Source organism: Mustela erminea, chromosome 4 (assembly GCF_009829155.1).
Source record: "Mustela erminea isolate mMusErm1 chromosome 4, mMusErm1.Pri, whole genome shotgun sequence".
NCBI classification, from domain to species: domain Eukaryota; kingdom Metazoa; phylum Chordata; class Mammalia; order Carnivora; family Mustelidae; genus Mustela; species Mustela erminea.
In genome coordinates this window covers 88757131-88773793 of record NC_045617.1, presented here as the reverse complement: position 1 = coordinate 88773793, position 16663 = coordinate 88757131, and the positions used below count along the sequence as shown (strand labels likewise).

General features: G+C 51.0%; 1 protein-coding gene across 2 annotated transcripts in view; it reads left to right on the top strand.

The window, feature by feature from the left end:
• The window catches only part of C4H6orf132 (chromosome 4 C6orf132 homolog), a 33604-nt gene that overhangs the window by 10052 nt on the left and 6889 nt on the right, over nucleotides 1-16663 (top strand). For both annotated transcript variants that reach the window (XM_032339951.1, XM_032339950.1), the window contains exons 2-3: nucleotides 665-771; nucleotides 14568-14643. In XM_032339951.1, the coding sequence (XP_032195842.1) occupies nucleotides 665-771; nucleotides 14568-14643 (183 nt within the window). The remainder of the gene's footprint in view (nucleotides 1-664; nucleotides 772-14567; nucleotides 14644-16663) is intronic.

The window sequence follows — 16663 nt, the reverse complement described above, 5'->3', positions numbered from 1 at the left end:
AAAACTGAGGCCCAGAGAGGTTACATGACACTGCCAGTAAGTAGCCAAGCTGGGATTTGTGCTAGGTCGCATGGACCCTACTGTCCCACTCTTTCTGCTCTGCCCTCAAGGGTACAATGAAGGGGAGCCATGCTCACAAACATTAATGGTTTCAGGGACTAGGGAAATCTTGAGTTAGAAGAGTCCAGAAGGTGGGGGCTGAGCCACTGGGGGCAGCAGGTGACTTCATCTTCTCTGCTTGTTCCAGATTAGAAATTCAAACACTTGAGAAAAAAGCCACCTTGCGTTCCTCCCTCGCTCAGAGATAAGCTTTAACTGGGGCATTGGTCACAATCTCAGGGCCCCTAAAGGAAGGACGACTTGTCGAAGTGTAGACTCAGGAGCTGTCCGGGAATCAGGAGGAACATGCTGCTGGGGCAAGCTGGGAACGCTGCAGGAGGCCCCAGGAAACAGCCCCCTGGCGTCGCTCCCAACCCCACTGCAGTGGGCCCCTGAGCACCCACCCCATTGACAGGATCTTATTGTGTAAGAGCCGAGGAGCTGAGTCAGATGGGCCAACCACAGGGCCTGGCTCTCCTCCCTCGGAACTGCAGGGTAGATTAACTCAGTCGTCGCACATGCCTTTGATCTCCAGCTCATGGTCTCCTGCATTTGTCTCCCCCAGGTGCTATCTATTATGGAGACAGTCGGTTTGACTCTGTGAGTGAGTCAGGAACAGCCACACTGAAAGCTCGGCCAAGAGTCCGGCCCCTCCTGACCTTCCTTCCACTGGTAAGTACGGTTCTGGACTGCGGTCTGGGGGTCGGCTCTGGTTGGGCCACCTCGGCTGCCATAAAGGAGGCAGCCCCTGCTGCCCTAGCCCTAGTGGACATCTCAGCTTCTGCTCATTCCCTTCAATCCTGATGCCAACCCAGGGTGGCTTCTGGGAGGAAGCATGGCTGAGACTCATGGCACAAAGGCTGAGGCTAAGGGTGTCAGCTCCTCCAAGTTGAAGCCCAAGGAGAGGTTCTGGGGATCTTGTATGCAAAGGCAACGCAGTGATGGGTCCCTCTAGCGAAGCAAGATTCTTGTCCCTGTTCTTCAAGCACTGACCACTGCCTGCTCTGTGCCAGGCCTTGCACTGGACACGGATACACAGAGAGGACAGAGCCCACACTGCTGCTCTCAGGGAAGGACAGGAGTGAGTAAAAAGACTGTTGGAACATAACTCAGAGCACCGGCAGCCAATCTGGCCACAGAGGTGGTCAGGAAGGCTTCCTGGAAGAGGGTAAAAACTGAGCTGTCTCAAAGGACAAATAGCCGTGATCCCTGGGAGAAGTGCATTTGGGACAGGATTGTTCGTGGGTCTGAAACTGCAGGAAACCAAAATCTCCCTTCTGGAGCCATGGTTGGGCTTTTGTTTTTTGGCAAGGGACACAAACTCAACATCCACTGCTCTCTGACAGGTTCTGTTGATTGTGAGACACGTTCTGGGGTTTTCTGGGACAGTGTGGACCAGTGCTATCCGACAGAAATACAATGCAAGCCTCATGTGTCATTTAAAATTTTCTAGTAGCCACATTGAAAGTACATAGAAATAGGCAAGGTTCATTTTAATAATACGTTACTTAATTCAATATATTCGAAAGATTATTATTTCAACATTAAATTGATGTTAAAAAAATACTGCTGAGCTGTTTGACATTCAGATGAGAAAGTCGGATTAGAAATTCCAGAAAGGGAATTTTTCATGCTAAGTCTTTGACATCTGAAGTACTGTACTTACATATACATCCCTGATGAGTGACATTCACTGTGGCCAGTGGCTCCGGGACTGCTTCGCCAAGGTCTAGAGCCTAGATTCTAGGTTCAGGCTTGTCTGTCTGGTTCCTGGCTGGGACAATATTATGATTGGCATCCATGAGGATTTGTGCCCTCTGGTCGCTAGCGCTGTTTGGCACAACCACCTCCCTCTCTATCACCTGACTTTTTTTTTTTTTTTTGGTTTGTCCAACCTCACCACGACCCTGAGATTCTAGATGGGAGACATGGAGTCTTCTATTCTGGCTGCATTCCCCACGGCCCGGAGGTGGAGGGCTGAGCGCACAGACCTCTGGGAATGCAACTTCACCCTGTTTTCTGCTTATAAAAACAACTCATGGTGGCTCAGTCGGTTAAGCATCCGACTCTAGATTTTGGCTCAGGTCATGATCTCAGAGACCTGAGATGGAGCCCCACATCCGACTCTGTGCTGGGCGTGAAGCCTGCTTAAGGTTTTCTGTCTTTCCCTCTCCCTCTGCCCCTCCCCTCCCCCATTACACACACTCTCTCTCAAAAAATATATGCATACATACATACATACAATAAATACAATAAAAAAATAAATAAAAGCAACTTGTGGAAATTATAGGCAAATATAGGCAGTACGACGCCACCAACAAAAAGGTAAGAAGCAAATGAGCCAGCCCCTAACTTTATTTCCAGAGATGTATAAAAGTGTTACAGGGGTCATTGCAGCCACGAAATAATTTCAAGATCTTCTATTGCTGAAGGTGAATTAGATTCTCTCCCTTCAGCCACCCCCAAGACACACACTCAGAATTATAGTGGCGTGGGCCCAGGGTTGACCCACCCGCACCTATTCTGCTCTTTCAGATAGGGCCCTTGCCCCTGGAGTGGCTCCAGCCGCTGTAGGGTTAGTTCCTGCCACCCTGCCGTGCAGCCGTGTTTGCTCGGATTGGCTGAAATGGATATGTTCTGCCCCACCCACCCCCTTGGGTCCCTGCCGTAATTAGGGCCTGTCCCAGCTTTCCTGCCTTACCCCTTCTGGTTGGAGCCCTTCCCCAGAGCACAGGCAGACTAGGCAGAAGTGGGGGTAGGTGTGGTGGAGACACTGGAATGGGCTTGGCTGGCAGATCAGGCCTGGAGATCCAAGACTGCCTTTGGGGGGGCCAGTCCTCCAGGCCAGGCTCCAAGCCAGTCAGGAGATGGGGGCTTCTCCCCAGGCAGTCCACCTTGCGGCTTGCAGGGTCCCATCCAGTGGCATGGCCCTGAGATTGTGGCACACACAGACAGAGCACTCACTCTGTGTTGGGCACCATTCCAGGTGTCTCCGGTGTGTTAACAGAGTCCACAGAGCCGCCTTGTCAGGAAGGTGCTGTTACTAATTCTCAGATGGAGGAATTGGAGCACAGAATGGGAGAGTAACTTGCTTAAGGTCACACAGCTCCTAAGTGGTCCAGCTGGGATTTGGAGCCCCACAGCCAGGCTCCAGGGTCCAAGTTCTATTCAGGCCCTCCTATGCTCCCTTCCATGCACAATCTAGAAGCTTTTCTCTTCTCTTCCAGCACCAGCCTGCAGAAACACCTACATCTCTCTCGTCTGCCTCTCCGAAGCCCTCTGTCCAACGGCGGAGGCTTGCTGGATACCAGGGCCTCTTGCCTCTTTGGGGTCATAGACGCCTTTGAGACCCTGATGAGGCTATAAGCCATATCTATGCAGTTTTGCTTACAATTTCAGCAGAGGCCCCTCTCAGGTCCCCAGAAGCCCACCTATGATGGGCCTTTAGATCAGGAACCCTCGGCCTGACGGTTCATATCCTGGGGACATCCCTGTGCTCCTGATTCAGGTCATAAGATACACAGCCGCCTCAGTATCCTTCGTCACCTGGGTTGAGGGGAATCTGACTCCTCTTCCTTAGGCTCTGGGCCAGGTCTTTACTTTCTTCCGTCTGGGGCAGGAGGCTGGGAGAATGAGAAGCAGGAGGACAGAAGCTCCCTGTGGGTGTGGGTTCACGCATAGATACACACTCGGGCACAGCCCGCCCCCACAGCCTGCCAAGTTAGGGTGGGTGGGAAGCTGGGCCCTTGCCCAAGCCCTGGCTGACATTGTCCTGGCCAGGCGGGTCTCACCCCTCCCTGTCCTCCCTTCCCATACCATACTCAGCCACCTCCTAGGCCAGGCTTCCCTGGGGCAGGGGTGGTGCTGGGCAGCAGTGTCCCAAGAAACCAGGTGACAGGCCCAGTGAGGCCCATGTTCTTCCTCGAGCTTTGCAGGCACCCTCACTGTCAGCTTTTTACCCCAGCCTTCAAAGGGCTGGATGCAAGGTGGGGAAGGCGACAGGAGGCAGCGCGAGGCAAGGGCAGATGCTTCTGACCACTTCCTGGAGCCTCCTCACTAGAGCTGAGGTAGAAGGACGGAGAACTAAAGAGATACTTTCTCAGGCAGCTGGCAGCCAAAGGCCAGGGCTGAAAAGAACCTCTGGATCCCCCCTGTGACTGGGATGGGACCCAAGTGGCCCTCGGGGAGCTGGCAGGGCGGCCCTTCTTCTCCCCAGGCCCCTGGGTCCCCACCCATTCAGGGGGGTTACACCAGATGGTCCTTTTGGGTCTCCCTAGCTGTGACTGTCTGTGTTCTATAAGTCCTAATGGAGAGGCAGGAAGCCCCTACAAGAAGCCAGGCCCCTCACAACACCCAGATCACTCACTGCTTGAGCTATCTTTCCATAGCTGCCACGGGTTGTCTTCCAGCCCCCCTACTTCCTGCTCCGAGATCTAAGAGGAACTGGATCAGAATCACCAAACTTCTGAACTGGGGAGGACCTTGGTGCTCATTAGGATGAGAAAAACCAGGCCTGGGGAGGGAAGGGTCTAGGTTACCCAGCTCAGTAGAGGCAGAGACGGGACCAGAGCCCGGGTTTCCTCCCAGGCCAGTCTGGTCCACACCACTGAGGGCCTGGGCTGAGTGGAGGAAGGATCCTTTCTCTCCACTTACTGCTGCTACCCCTGAGGGGAGGCCGGGCCCAAGGCTCAAGCCAGAGCTTGCCCTAGCTTTCCAGAGCTGAGCTGATCAAACAGCCAGTAGTGGGAAGCTTGTCCTTCTCTCTGGGGCTCCCTCTTGCCCTCCCCTGCTCTGAATCAAACCATACCCAGGGTGACGCATGTGAGGAATTAACAGTTAAATGCCAATGTGGCAAATATAGGGAAACTGGCCGGACAGGTCCCTAGGGGTGCCCCAGGCGGTGAGAGCTCCCTGGGTCACCCCACCCTGTGAGTCAGGCAATCCTGGCTCTGCCTGGGGAGGTGGCAGGCTGGGCTGGGGGCAGGAAGCTCCATGGGCTCTGGTTCCCTCCCCCTATTCCTCCGTGCCTGGAAACTCAAAGTCCGCTGGGTTTCTGCTTTCCGCTTGACCCCCTCTCAGCTCATCTCTGAATTCAAACCCCACGCTCCCTTTGGGGTTGGGGTTTGAACTTCTTAGGATGAACCAAGCAGGGCAGTCATTGTTGGTTTTTGACTGATTCATGTGGCTGACATTGGCTGGAAGGGCTGCGGGGTGAGGGAGCATTGTGTGTTCCTGTGGAGGTGGGTGTCAGAGGCCCGAAACAAGATGGAGTCCGCATGGAAGCCCGCTGCCTGCTCTATGCACTGGCTCCTTCCCTCACCGTGAGGGCCTCACTCTGAAGCTCTACACCTTCATCCTACCCACATGCGTCTCCCCCTTGACCACACTATGGGCTCCGGGATATGCATACCCCCAGCTTGGGCTGCACTCAGGAGGACTAACTGCAGAAGAAGCTCTAGAAATGGGCTCAGGACCATTGAAGCAGGGGCTTCAATTCTAGGGGCCTTGGTGCCTGGAGCAAGGTCAAGAAGGGGGTAGTATGGGCTCTAAGAGCATGTCCCCTTGATCCCATAGACTCTTCACCCCGTAGGGAACCAGAGCAGGGCCCTCAGGACACAGAGGCAGGGGCGGGGCCCTGCGTTCAAGAGCGGTCTGAGATAGCAGGTGGGTTCGGAGGAGCATGGCCTCATTAGTGAAGATTCTGCTCTGACCTCCAAGAGTGTTTGAACTGTGACAAAGGGTGGAGGAAGAAATCAAGGTGTTTGATAAAATGCTCACTGGCTCCCCACTTTAGAGAAGCTGTTCTGTGGAGAACACACAGTTTCCTTTCTTAAACTTCTACCTCCTGCTCCTGGCCAGCACCCCCACCCCCTCACACTGCTCTTCAAACCCATGCGACACCTAGTTGGGCTTCACCCAGCTAGAGACTTTGGAAGGGTTTCCTTGTGGCTTTCACTCTAGGGTTCCATCCCCTGCTCCCCCAGCCTACAGTGATTTCCCCCAATCATAGCCAATTCTAAATCTGCTTAAGAGTCATTTCCTTTACCCCCTGCAGCTCTGCGCCCCATCCTGAGGTGCCCCAGCCAAGCTCCAGGAGCAATCTGGTGAGGAGGCTTGCATTCCACAATGTGCAGCTAAGACTCAGAGTTGGCCCACACCCAAGGTCAACCATGTGTTGCCCGTTGGCCCAACCCCTGGTGACCCACCCTTGGGGTTTGGCTGGACTTTGAGGAATCCCAGGCATGAGGATGTCCCAGGCATGTGTGTCCCAGGCATGAGGAGGCCAGGAGGGTAGGGCTGGAGCCATCACTGGAGTGAGTCCTGTCCCCCGAGCTCATGGTGGGACTCTGACCCCCTAAAATTCTAAGAGGAACATAACCTCCCCTCAAATAGTAAGTGTTTTCCACCTTTCCTCCTTCTCCTCAACTCTGAAATGTTTGTAGTCAAAGGGCAGGGATTTTCAGTGACCTGGTCCTGACCATAGGGAAGCGTCTATCTTTTCAGCTTCAACCAGAGACAACAAACTAGAGGCCATGCCATGGAGCAGAGTCTCCAACTTCTTGGAGACTTGGAGACATTGCTAACCACTGCACTGAGTTAGGACCTGAGGGAGGCCCAGGGGCGGGGGTGAATGACCTTTCTTGAGTGCTAACTCTGCAAGATCTCTTTAGGTATGTGGTGACCTCTGGTGTCCTAACAAGCCTAAGGCCAGTGAGATCATCCCCATTTTACAAATGAGAAAACTGAGACTCAGAAGGCAAGAGAGGGGCACACTTGAGCACTGACCATGTGTCACATACTGTATTTCATTCCTTTGAGACGATAGAGTTAAATTAAGACTGCCAGTCTGGTTTGACTCCAAAGTTCATGTTATATTGTTTGTTTTCTTTTGTTTTGTTTGTTTGTTTGTTTTCTATTTTTTAAGTAGACCCAACGTGGGGTTTGAGGCTCTATCAACTGAGCCAGCCAGGTGCCCCAAGTTCATATTTTAAAAAAATAATAATAACTATTGTATTGGTTCTTTTTTTTTCCAATTATGAAGGACACAGACGTTCGTTGTTAAGAACTGAGAATTAGAGACACGTATAAGGAAGAAAATAAATATAAATATTCCTGGAATTGCCTCCACCCCCATCTTTCTCAACAATTAATCGTTGCTGGGTAACTTCCCTATATATCAGGCTGCGATGGTTTGTCAAAAGCTGCTTGACTGAGGCGGGCAGCTGGCTTGCACCCTGTGTGAACAGGGTGAGTGAGGTGTGATCAAGGATCTTAGCCACTAGGCGTTGGGACAGGGAGGGCCTGAGCCCCAGTTTCAGGTGGAGGGCCCCACCCGTCAGGGAAGGGGCTGGACTCTGCTCCAGGGCCCAAGCAGGCCAGGCTCTGAGGCTGCGGAGCAGGGATAGGCGTGGCCTGTCGAGGGGCGTGGTCGGTTCGGGGGCGTGGCCTCGGTTGGAGGGGGTGCTCTGAAGGTTCTTTTGCTTATTCTCGGTTGGTTTCTGCGCGCACGGGTCGGTGTGGCGCTCTGTGGATGTGGGCTGCCATCCTCAAAGAGCCTCACAATCGTTCCCCCTGAGTCTGAGGCGCATGCGGGCTCCTGTCGGCAGCGCCGCGGGGCCCGGGACTCTGTCATTTTCTCAGCGCGATGACGGGTGGCAGACGCCCACCTCCTCCACGGACTGGACTGTCAGAGTCCCGGGACTGAGGCTAGCCATGACCTCAAGCCCAGCCCCACCCGCTTGGCCTCACCCTGTGGCTCCTGGGAAAACAGCTTGAGGAACTCCTCCTTTATCCCACTTGTCTCTTCCCCTCTCTGGAGATAGAGAATCATCTGGAGACCACGGCAGACGTCTGTCTTCACTCCCGGTCATGGAGGCTTGGCCCAGAGCACCCAGGCCACCACAGAAGGCACAGGGGGCGCAGAGTCAGTGGCAGAATACCTTACTGGCGGGGACTCACAGAGCACCGTGGTTGAAGTGACCCTTACTTAGCAAATGGTTACAGAAGAGGCAGAGAGTCCCCGAGAGACAACTGACTTGGCTCCAGCTTGGTTGGTGATAGGGCTGGCTCCAGAACACAGGCAGCCTTCCCACTGCTCCTGTTCCTGTATTCTCTCTTCCCCTCATTCACTTAACAAACTTGCGGCCTTGTCCATTCTGTGCCAAGCGTGACCAAATGAGTAGCCGTCACCTGACCCACAAGGAGGCTGGGCTGGGGTAGCAGAGACTACACTGACCTAAGACCGGTTCCGTCTGTGCTCGAGGAAAGACATGAGGGCAGATCCCGAAGTTGCCACTAACTAGCTGTGTGACCTTGAGCAATGTTCCTTGCCTTTCCATGCCTCAGAGTCCTCTTCTAGAAAATACAAATAAGCTGCCTCTCAGGGTTACTTGAGGACTTTCTATGTTGCTCCATGTCAAGTACTCCCGATGGTGCCTATAGCACATAGTAGGCACCTAATAAGTGGGAGCTGTGGTAATAATGCACACGGGGTGAGGACATACAGGGTAGAGACGTTAACTCTGGCTGGAGTTGCCAAGGAGGGCTTCGTGGACCAGGGGCATTTATTCTGGGGTTTAAAGGATAAGTAGGAGTTTTCCAGGCAAAGAAGAACATCCCAGGCAGAATCAGAGCAAGAGCAAGGCTGTGGAGACTGGAGAGGACACGGGAATGAATCCCAAGCAGCTATAGTGGTTCTTAGGAGGTGGAGGAGGGAGGTGTGACCGAATCGCCTAGGGCCCTTTTTAACCTAGTCACCCACCCACAGAACCTCCAAATAGCCTCTTTGAAGATCGTGTCTCTGGCTTACTGAGGATCCCTGCTGCAAGGACCCCACTTGCTCATGAGTGAGTCAGGTCCCCACGGACACTCGAGTGGGAAAAAGATGAGAACCACTAGTTGGAGCCCAGGGTTTGTGGAGAGGGTGGTGAGCAGATGGCAGGAACTACAGAGGGGACAGCTTATGAAAGTTCTTGAATGCCATGTGAAAGTGCTTCAGTTTCATCTTCTGGACTAGTGGAAGGTTTCTGAGCAGGGAAGTGACCAGCTTCGAGATGCATTTCAGAAACAACATCCTGGCATCTGGTTTAAAAAACAGAGTGAAGGGGCGCCTGGGTGGCTCATTGGGTTAAGCCTTTCCTTCAACTCAGGTCATGATCTCAGGGTCCTGGGATCAAGCCCCGCATCAGGCTCTCTGCTCAGCAGGGAGCCTGCTTCCCCCACCTCCCTCTCTCTGTCTGCCTCTCTGCCTGCTTGTGATCTGTGTCTGTCAAATAAATAAAGAAAGAAATAATAAAGAACAGAGTGAGGCAGAGGCCAGGGAAGTATCTGGAGACAGTGATGGTAGTCTTGTCTGTCCATCTGGGTAAGAGACAGTGAGGACTGAAGAAGGGGTGAGCTGGGGGGATGGAGAGAAGAGAGGGACCTAGGAAGTGCCTGGCAGAATCGGGTGACAAGCTGGGTGTGCAGATGATGACCAGGTGCCTGGAAAGACAGAGATCTATAACTAGTTGTGGGTCCTTGGGCAAGTCCCCTAACCTCTCTGTGCCTCAGTGTCCTTCCTTTTCTGCAAAAGGCAGGTAGCAATAACAGCACCAATCTCATCAGGTTGTTGTGGAAAGTAAATGAGTTAAGAGATAGAAAACACAGAAAGAACACCTGATATAAATCAGCAACTGCCATTGTCACTGCGGAGACTGGGAGTTCCGGAGACAGTGGGAGAAAAATGGTGTGAGGTGCTGACCGCCAGCGGATGGAGAAGTTCTGAGGCTCTCTTAGTTCCTTCTCTTTCCACGGTCTTCTCTTTTATTTTCATTTTGTTTAAATTATAAGATACACATACCATGAGAGTAACCATTGCAATCATTTTAAGACGTGTAATTCAGTGGCATTAAGTAACTTTTTCTTTCAGTCAATCCCTGTGTGCAGAAAAGTTACAGGAATAGCCCAAAGAACTCTCTAGAGCCTTCGCCCACATTCAGCACGTTTGCTTTATTTGCTCCCTCCACCCTTGCTATATACACACTGTTTCTTCCTGAACCATTGAGCCCTTGTGTCCCTCTACTCCTAAATACTTCACTGTGTGTAACCTAAGAACAGAGACATTTTCTGCACAATTACCAAAGTCAGGAATTTAATATTGATATGATACTTTTTATCTAATGGACATTTATGTTATTGCCAATTGCCCTACTAATGTTCTTCATGGCACACATCCCAGGGTCCAATTCAGGGTCACACATTGCAGTTATGGCTCACATGTAGGCTTTACCTCCATTCTTTGAGGCTCAAGGAAGCAGGTCAAGGAATTCAGCACTCGTGGAGATGGATGCTGTCTACACCGGTGCATTGCCCACTAAAACACGGCCCCATCCCAGCCAGCTCCCTGGGTCTCCCTGACGAGTGAAGGGAACTCACCTTCCGGGTCTGTTTTTCTAGGACTAAGGTGAAAATGAGTTTCAGCCGTGGAAGGGACAGCTGAGTGAGCACTCTGGGACTGTGTGGGCGTGAGCAGGAAAGGGGAGAGCCATCAGGGTCTTGGGGATGCAAGGTCAGTTCACTTCCATACTGGGAGCTCCTGAACAGATGAGGCTAGACTTTGGGACATGCCCCGAAGGTGGTGAACAATAGAGAGCCCCATCATCTCAAGCAGTACAGCGAGGTGATGGGCGTGTCCTGGAACTCCTCCCGCCCACGTCTCTGGGGAGAACCTGAGAAGCCTGACCTTGTTCTGCACTGTTGCTCCAAGACCGCTCATGAAACAGACTTCCATCCTGTGGTCTGCGGAGTCAGTCTACTGTGTTTCCAGAGTTCTTGAAGATCAAAGGGTGGGATGGGCAATAGGACCTTTGCTGCATAAAACCTGTCCATCTTCCTCTTCCACGCCTCATTGTACTGGAGCACCACGGGTGACCCAGAAGAAGTTTCTAGGATTCCAGGCAGCTGAGCTTTGATCGTTCACAATTTTTTCACCTTTGTAGGCGAGAGGATGGGGAGACAGAAGCCTTCAGCTAACACAGATTTCCTGGGTTAGGAATATTATCTCATTTCACCCTCATAATGCAAAGTAGGGAATATTATCTCCATTTCATAAGTGAAGAAAATGGGTGATCGGTAGAAAAGGTGAGTTGGGAGGCCTGGGTTTGCACCCTGGCTCTGTTAAGGGATTTGAGATGATGTAGGTAAAGCTGTTAGTGCCAGCACACGGTAGGTACGGAAGTGATGGTTTAATGTCACTGCCTCATCCAAGGTCATGCCCCTGGCAAAATTCAGAGCACAAATGGAATACAAGACCTTTTATGCTGAGTCCCCATGCCTTTTTATTTTCCAGTTATGTTCAAAAGAGTAAACAGAAGTCTCAGCCCTAGCTTTTGATGGTCTGGCCTCCACCTCATCAAAATCCACCTCATCAAAAGAGGGAACATAATTGATGAAGGTTTATTAGACAGTCAGTGGAGTGTGTGTGTGCCTCGGAATGTCCTGGGAGACACTCCTCGGATTGGCTGGCCCCTGTCCCTCCCCCGGTCCAGATCGCTGGGTTTGAGAGATGTGAAGAACAGGTGTGTGTTGGCTGTGTGAATCAAGTAAAGGCAGGAAAAAATTACTAAGAGGCAGGAGGAAGATGATGCCTCATGGCTATTCCAGCATCAGAATTCTTTGAGGATGAGAAGATGAGTGGTTTCTTGCCCCCAAACGGGCAAAGAGTAATTCCAAGATTGCACTTGGTAACCCAGAGTCTCATGGATATTTTCAAAACACCTTTCTTAAACTTCCCATCTTTTATATGAGCCATGAGGCCATTAAGTCCAGAGTAAGCACCGTCAGCCCATCAGTGAGTAACAACATGGCTTACTGTGTGTCCAGCTTTGGGAGGCTCATATAGGACGTACTCCCTGGGCTCCAAGGTCAACCACATCTCACTGGAGGAACTAGGGGAATATCGATTGGGCAAACGAAAATCTTCCTTTGAGGGGTTTTGCTATGGGTTGCTCTGAAGAGCATCAGGTCAGGGGTGCCTGGATGGCTCAGTCAGTTAAGTGGCTGCATTCGGCTCAGGTTATGATCCGAGGGTCCTGGGATCGAGCCCCCACATTGGGCTCCCTGCTCGGTGAGAGCCTGCTTCTCCCTCTCTCTCTGCCTGCCGCTCCCCCTGCTTGTGCTCTCTTTCTGTCAAATGAACAAATAAAATCTTCAAAAAAAAAAAAAAAAGCATCAGGTCAGTGAGGGCTCCTGCTAATAATGTTTACTGGGCTCCCCTTAACGGGCATTCACCACATACTAGGAGTGAAGTGCTTTTTGTGTATTATGTCATTTAACCCCACGACTGCCCTAGAATAGCTAAATTCTATTTCATATCACCACCTCATAAGCAGGGAAACTGAGACAGAGAGAGCTTCAGCGACCAGCACAGCCCTACAGCTAGTAGGTGGCAGTTCTGGAATTCAAATCCAGGCAGTCTGGCTCCAAAGCCAGTGCTCTTAGCCCCTTCACTCTACCATCCACCTCAAGGGGCTCAGCTAATCCTTGAAGGAGGAGAGATTTCAGAGAAGCAAAATACTGAGGAACACGAGCACCACAGACCTGGGTGTGGTAGTACTGGTTGTGTGGCTGTAGACAACTTAACAAACACTTCTGAGCCTCAGTGTCCTCATCTGGTAAATGGGGATACTGTCTTCTTCATAGAGTAGCGTGACAGAGATCATGTGTTTAGAGCATAGAGCAAGCAGTATTATTGTTAGAAATAAAGGGTGGGGAGAGGGGTGCAACCTGACCAACACGCAGCCTCAGGGATGAGCATGAACTCCGTGTGTGGGTTGGAAGGGTAGTGGAGAGGGGGATGGTCAAGTAGAATCCAGGATGGGTCCGTCATGTTGAGTGGGAAATAAAAGCTGGCTGGGAAAGATGAGGCCAGGGTGTCGAGGACCTTGAGAGCTGCCATAAAATGCTCCACAGCACTTCCAAAACACAGGTGTGTACTTTGTTGATGTATGGAAATGTGTATTTGGAAAAAAAAATAGAATGCAAAATAGTATGTACAAACTGACAGCTGTGTAAATACATTATGGTTTGTGAGGCTTAAGATCAGAAGGGCATCTGCAGTGCTAGAACTATTCCAGTTTGCCACTTTTAATGCATTTACTTCTCTGTAAATACCTAATGAAAACCAAGAGCGAACAGGAGGCCTGGCTAAAGCATTTGGCTTTTAACTTATGGACTTGCACAGGGGAGCAAGCCACTTTTGTTTTGTTTTAATGGAGATATCATTCGTAGACAGTCGACTCTCATTATTTGCAGATTTTGTATTTGCAAATTCACCTACTCACTAAAATGTATTTGTAACTCCCCCAAAGCAATCCTCCAGACACTTTGGACACAGGCAGAGCTAGGAAAAATCTGAGTTACCTGATGTACCCAGTCCCAGCTGAGATCAAACAGGACCCTTTGCCTTCTTGCTTCGGGTCTCATACTATAAATAAGTGTCCTGTGCTCTGTAGTGCGTTGGCTTTTTTGTAATTCTTTGCTTTTTTTTTTTTTTTAAGATTTTATGTATTTATTTGATAGACAGAGATCACAAGTAGGCAGAGAGGCAGGCAGAGAGAGAGGAAGAAGCAGGCTCCTTGCTGAGCAGAGAGCCCAACATGGGGCTCCATGCCAGGACCCTGAGATCATGACCTGAGCCAAAGGCAGAGGCTTTAACCCACTGAACCACCCAGGCATCCCTGTACTTCTTTGCTTTTTGTTGGTGATTTCACTGTTTAAAATGGCCCCCAAATATAGTGCTGATGTGCTAGCATCCCTAAGTGTAAGAAGGCTGTGATGTGCTTACAGAAAAAATACAAATGTTAGATAAACGTTGTTCAGGCTTGAGTTACAGTGCTGTTGGCCATGAGTTCAATGTCAATGTGTCAAGAATATTTTAAATAAGGTGTCTTTAAACAGAAACACACATGAAACTAAGTTATGTATTGACCGGTTGAAAATGCTTTGACTAAAGTTTGCAGGAACCTAATCCTGTGTTTCCCTTGGGGCATTGATTCCACATTTTCTAATTTAGTGTTCGAAGCAACTTTACAGACCAAATAACTACTGCAAATAACAAGCTCACCTGTACATAAAATTCAGCCTTTGAGGGTTTGTTTATTTATGTGAAGGGGGAGGGGCAGGAGAGGAAGAAAGAGAATCCTAACAGGCTCCACGCCCAGCCTGGAGTCCAACACAGGGCTTGATCCCACAACCCTGAGATCGTGACCTGAGCCGAAATCAAAAGTCGGACACTCAACTGATTGAGCCACCCAGGGGCCCCAAAACTCACCCTTTTAAATTAGCCTTTTTGTATCTTAGTATATTCACAAGGTTATACAAACCCTCATCATCACTGCTGATTTTTGAGCAGTAAAATGACCTCCTAGAGCAGCAACTTAAGATTTCTCTGTCTTTCCCTGTTTCCTGCTCTCTTTGCCCTCCTTCAGAATGCCCAGGAGAACCATGGACTGGCTGTGCCCACCCCCTCTGTCCCAGGAGAATTTGCGGACAAAGAAGTAACAGGTAAGAGGGCCCTGGGCTTGGGGCTTGTCCATCTTTTTTTCCTCCCTTGGCCTAAGCATCAGGCCCACTGCCCCAGCAGGTGATAAAGCTGGAATCTGCAGGCCTTTTGGCTACTGGCTGCAGTGGGGGGCGGGGAGGGGGGCAGTGTAGCTGAAGAGAGCCAAGGCTGGCTAAGGCCCGCTTCCAGTGGGGGAAGGATGGTGAGGGCCAAGGTCAGAGCAGGGACAAGGGCAGCATGAAGTGGGGGAAGAATCCTGGAGTCAGACAGACCTGGCATTCAGTCCCAGCTACAGATTAGCTTTGCTCCCTTGGGCAAATCACTTAACCCCTTGCACCTCTGTATCTGTGAATGAGCCGGGGCCAACCCCATTTCTGTTCTGAAGTACAGGATGGGACATTAGGTGCTTCTTGTTGTATGTCTGGTCAAAAAGTGCCCGTGACTTTCCGTGTCGCTCGAGTCGAAGGCTTTTGCCAGGACTGCCAGAGTCTGGCCTCACCTAGGCTCAGATCCTGCTTTCTCTCCCTGTCTCACACAGCCCCAGCCATCCCGGTATCCTTCTTGCCCTTCAGTACCAGGCACATTTCTACCCCAGGGTCTTTGCACCGCCATTCGCTCTGCCTTGGCTGCTCTTCTCCTACACATAGGTACAACTCTCTTTCTCCCTCACTCCCTCTTTGCTCAGCTGTCACCTTCTCAGGGAGGTCTTCTCTGACCACCTTATTCAAATTGTACCCCAGCACTCCTCCTGGTTGTGTTCCATGTGTTGCTCATCGGCTGATGTGGTACTAGTACATGGATGTGTCCTCCAGGAGGGCCAGGAGGGCCAGCATTTTGACCATTTTTGTTTCATTTTCACTGCTGTATCATAGCTCCTAACACTTGGATTTTTTTTTTAAGATTTTATTTATTTATTTGACAGACAGAGATCACAACTAGGCAGAGAGGCAGCAGAGAGAGAGGGGGAGGCAGGCTCCCTGCTGAGCAGAGAGCCCAATGCAGGGCTTGATCTCAGGACCCTGCGATTATGACCTGAGCTGAAGGCAGAGGCTTTAACCCACTGAGCCACCCAGGCGCCCTGCTTTTTTCTTTTTAAAGATATTTTATTTATTTATTTGAGAGAGAGAGAAAGCATGAGAGAGAGCATAAGCAGTGGGGGAGGGGCAAAAGGAGAGGGAGAAACAGGCTCCCTGCTCCGTAGGGACTCCATCCCAGGACTCCATCCCAGGACCCTGAGATCATGACCTGAGCCAAAGGCAGACGCTTAACCGACTGAGTCACCCAGGCGGCCCACTTGGGTGCTTAATGAATGTGAGTTTTTTCTTCTCCACACCCCCACTATGTTTTTTGTCTTGAAGTCAGACAACTGACTCACATTCCCCAGGTTTGTTATGTTCTGTGCTAGAAGCTGAGAGGCCGGGAAGCAGAGGATAGGTGCCCCTAAGAGAGAAGTAACAGGGCATCCCAGTGGTCTGCAGACTCTGTGGAGTGGGGGGTGCTGGGGTCCAGGTCCAAGAAGGGAAAGGTATGAGCTGCTGGGGCCAGAGGTGCTGGGCATCTCTTAGCGCCTGGGTATTCAGGTCACCTTTTTTCTGCATACCTCTATCCTGATTCTACCCCCACAGTCCAGCGTCTGTTCCAGAAGCTCTGTGTGAGGTGGGAAGCTGGGTTCTTGGTAGATTCAGGGTCTTTGGAAAGCAGAAGTTTCTCGTGTATCCTGCTCTCTCCTATGGGTCTTTCACCCAAACTTCTTACTGAGGTCTCTAGACCCCTACTGAGAAAGTCTCCAGACCCCTGCCTCTGATCCCCTGATCCCCAATTTCCCATTTTTCTCCTACTTTCGCTGTCTCACAGTCCGAAAGGTTAAGGGCAGATGGTCACCATCATAGTGGTCACCGGCCATTAAGTGCCTACTATGGGCTTAGCACCATGATCAGCCCTTTATGGGTCTTTACATGAATTCTCTCATAGAGCCTCACACAGCTCTATGTGGTAAGCATTGGCGTCATGCCCATTTTATAG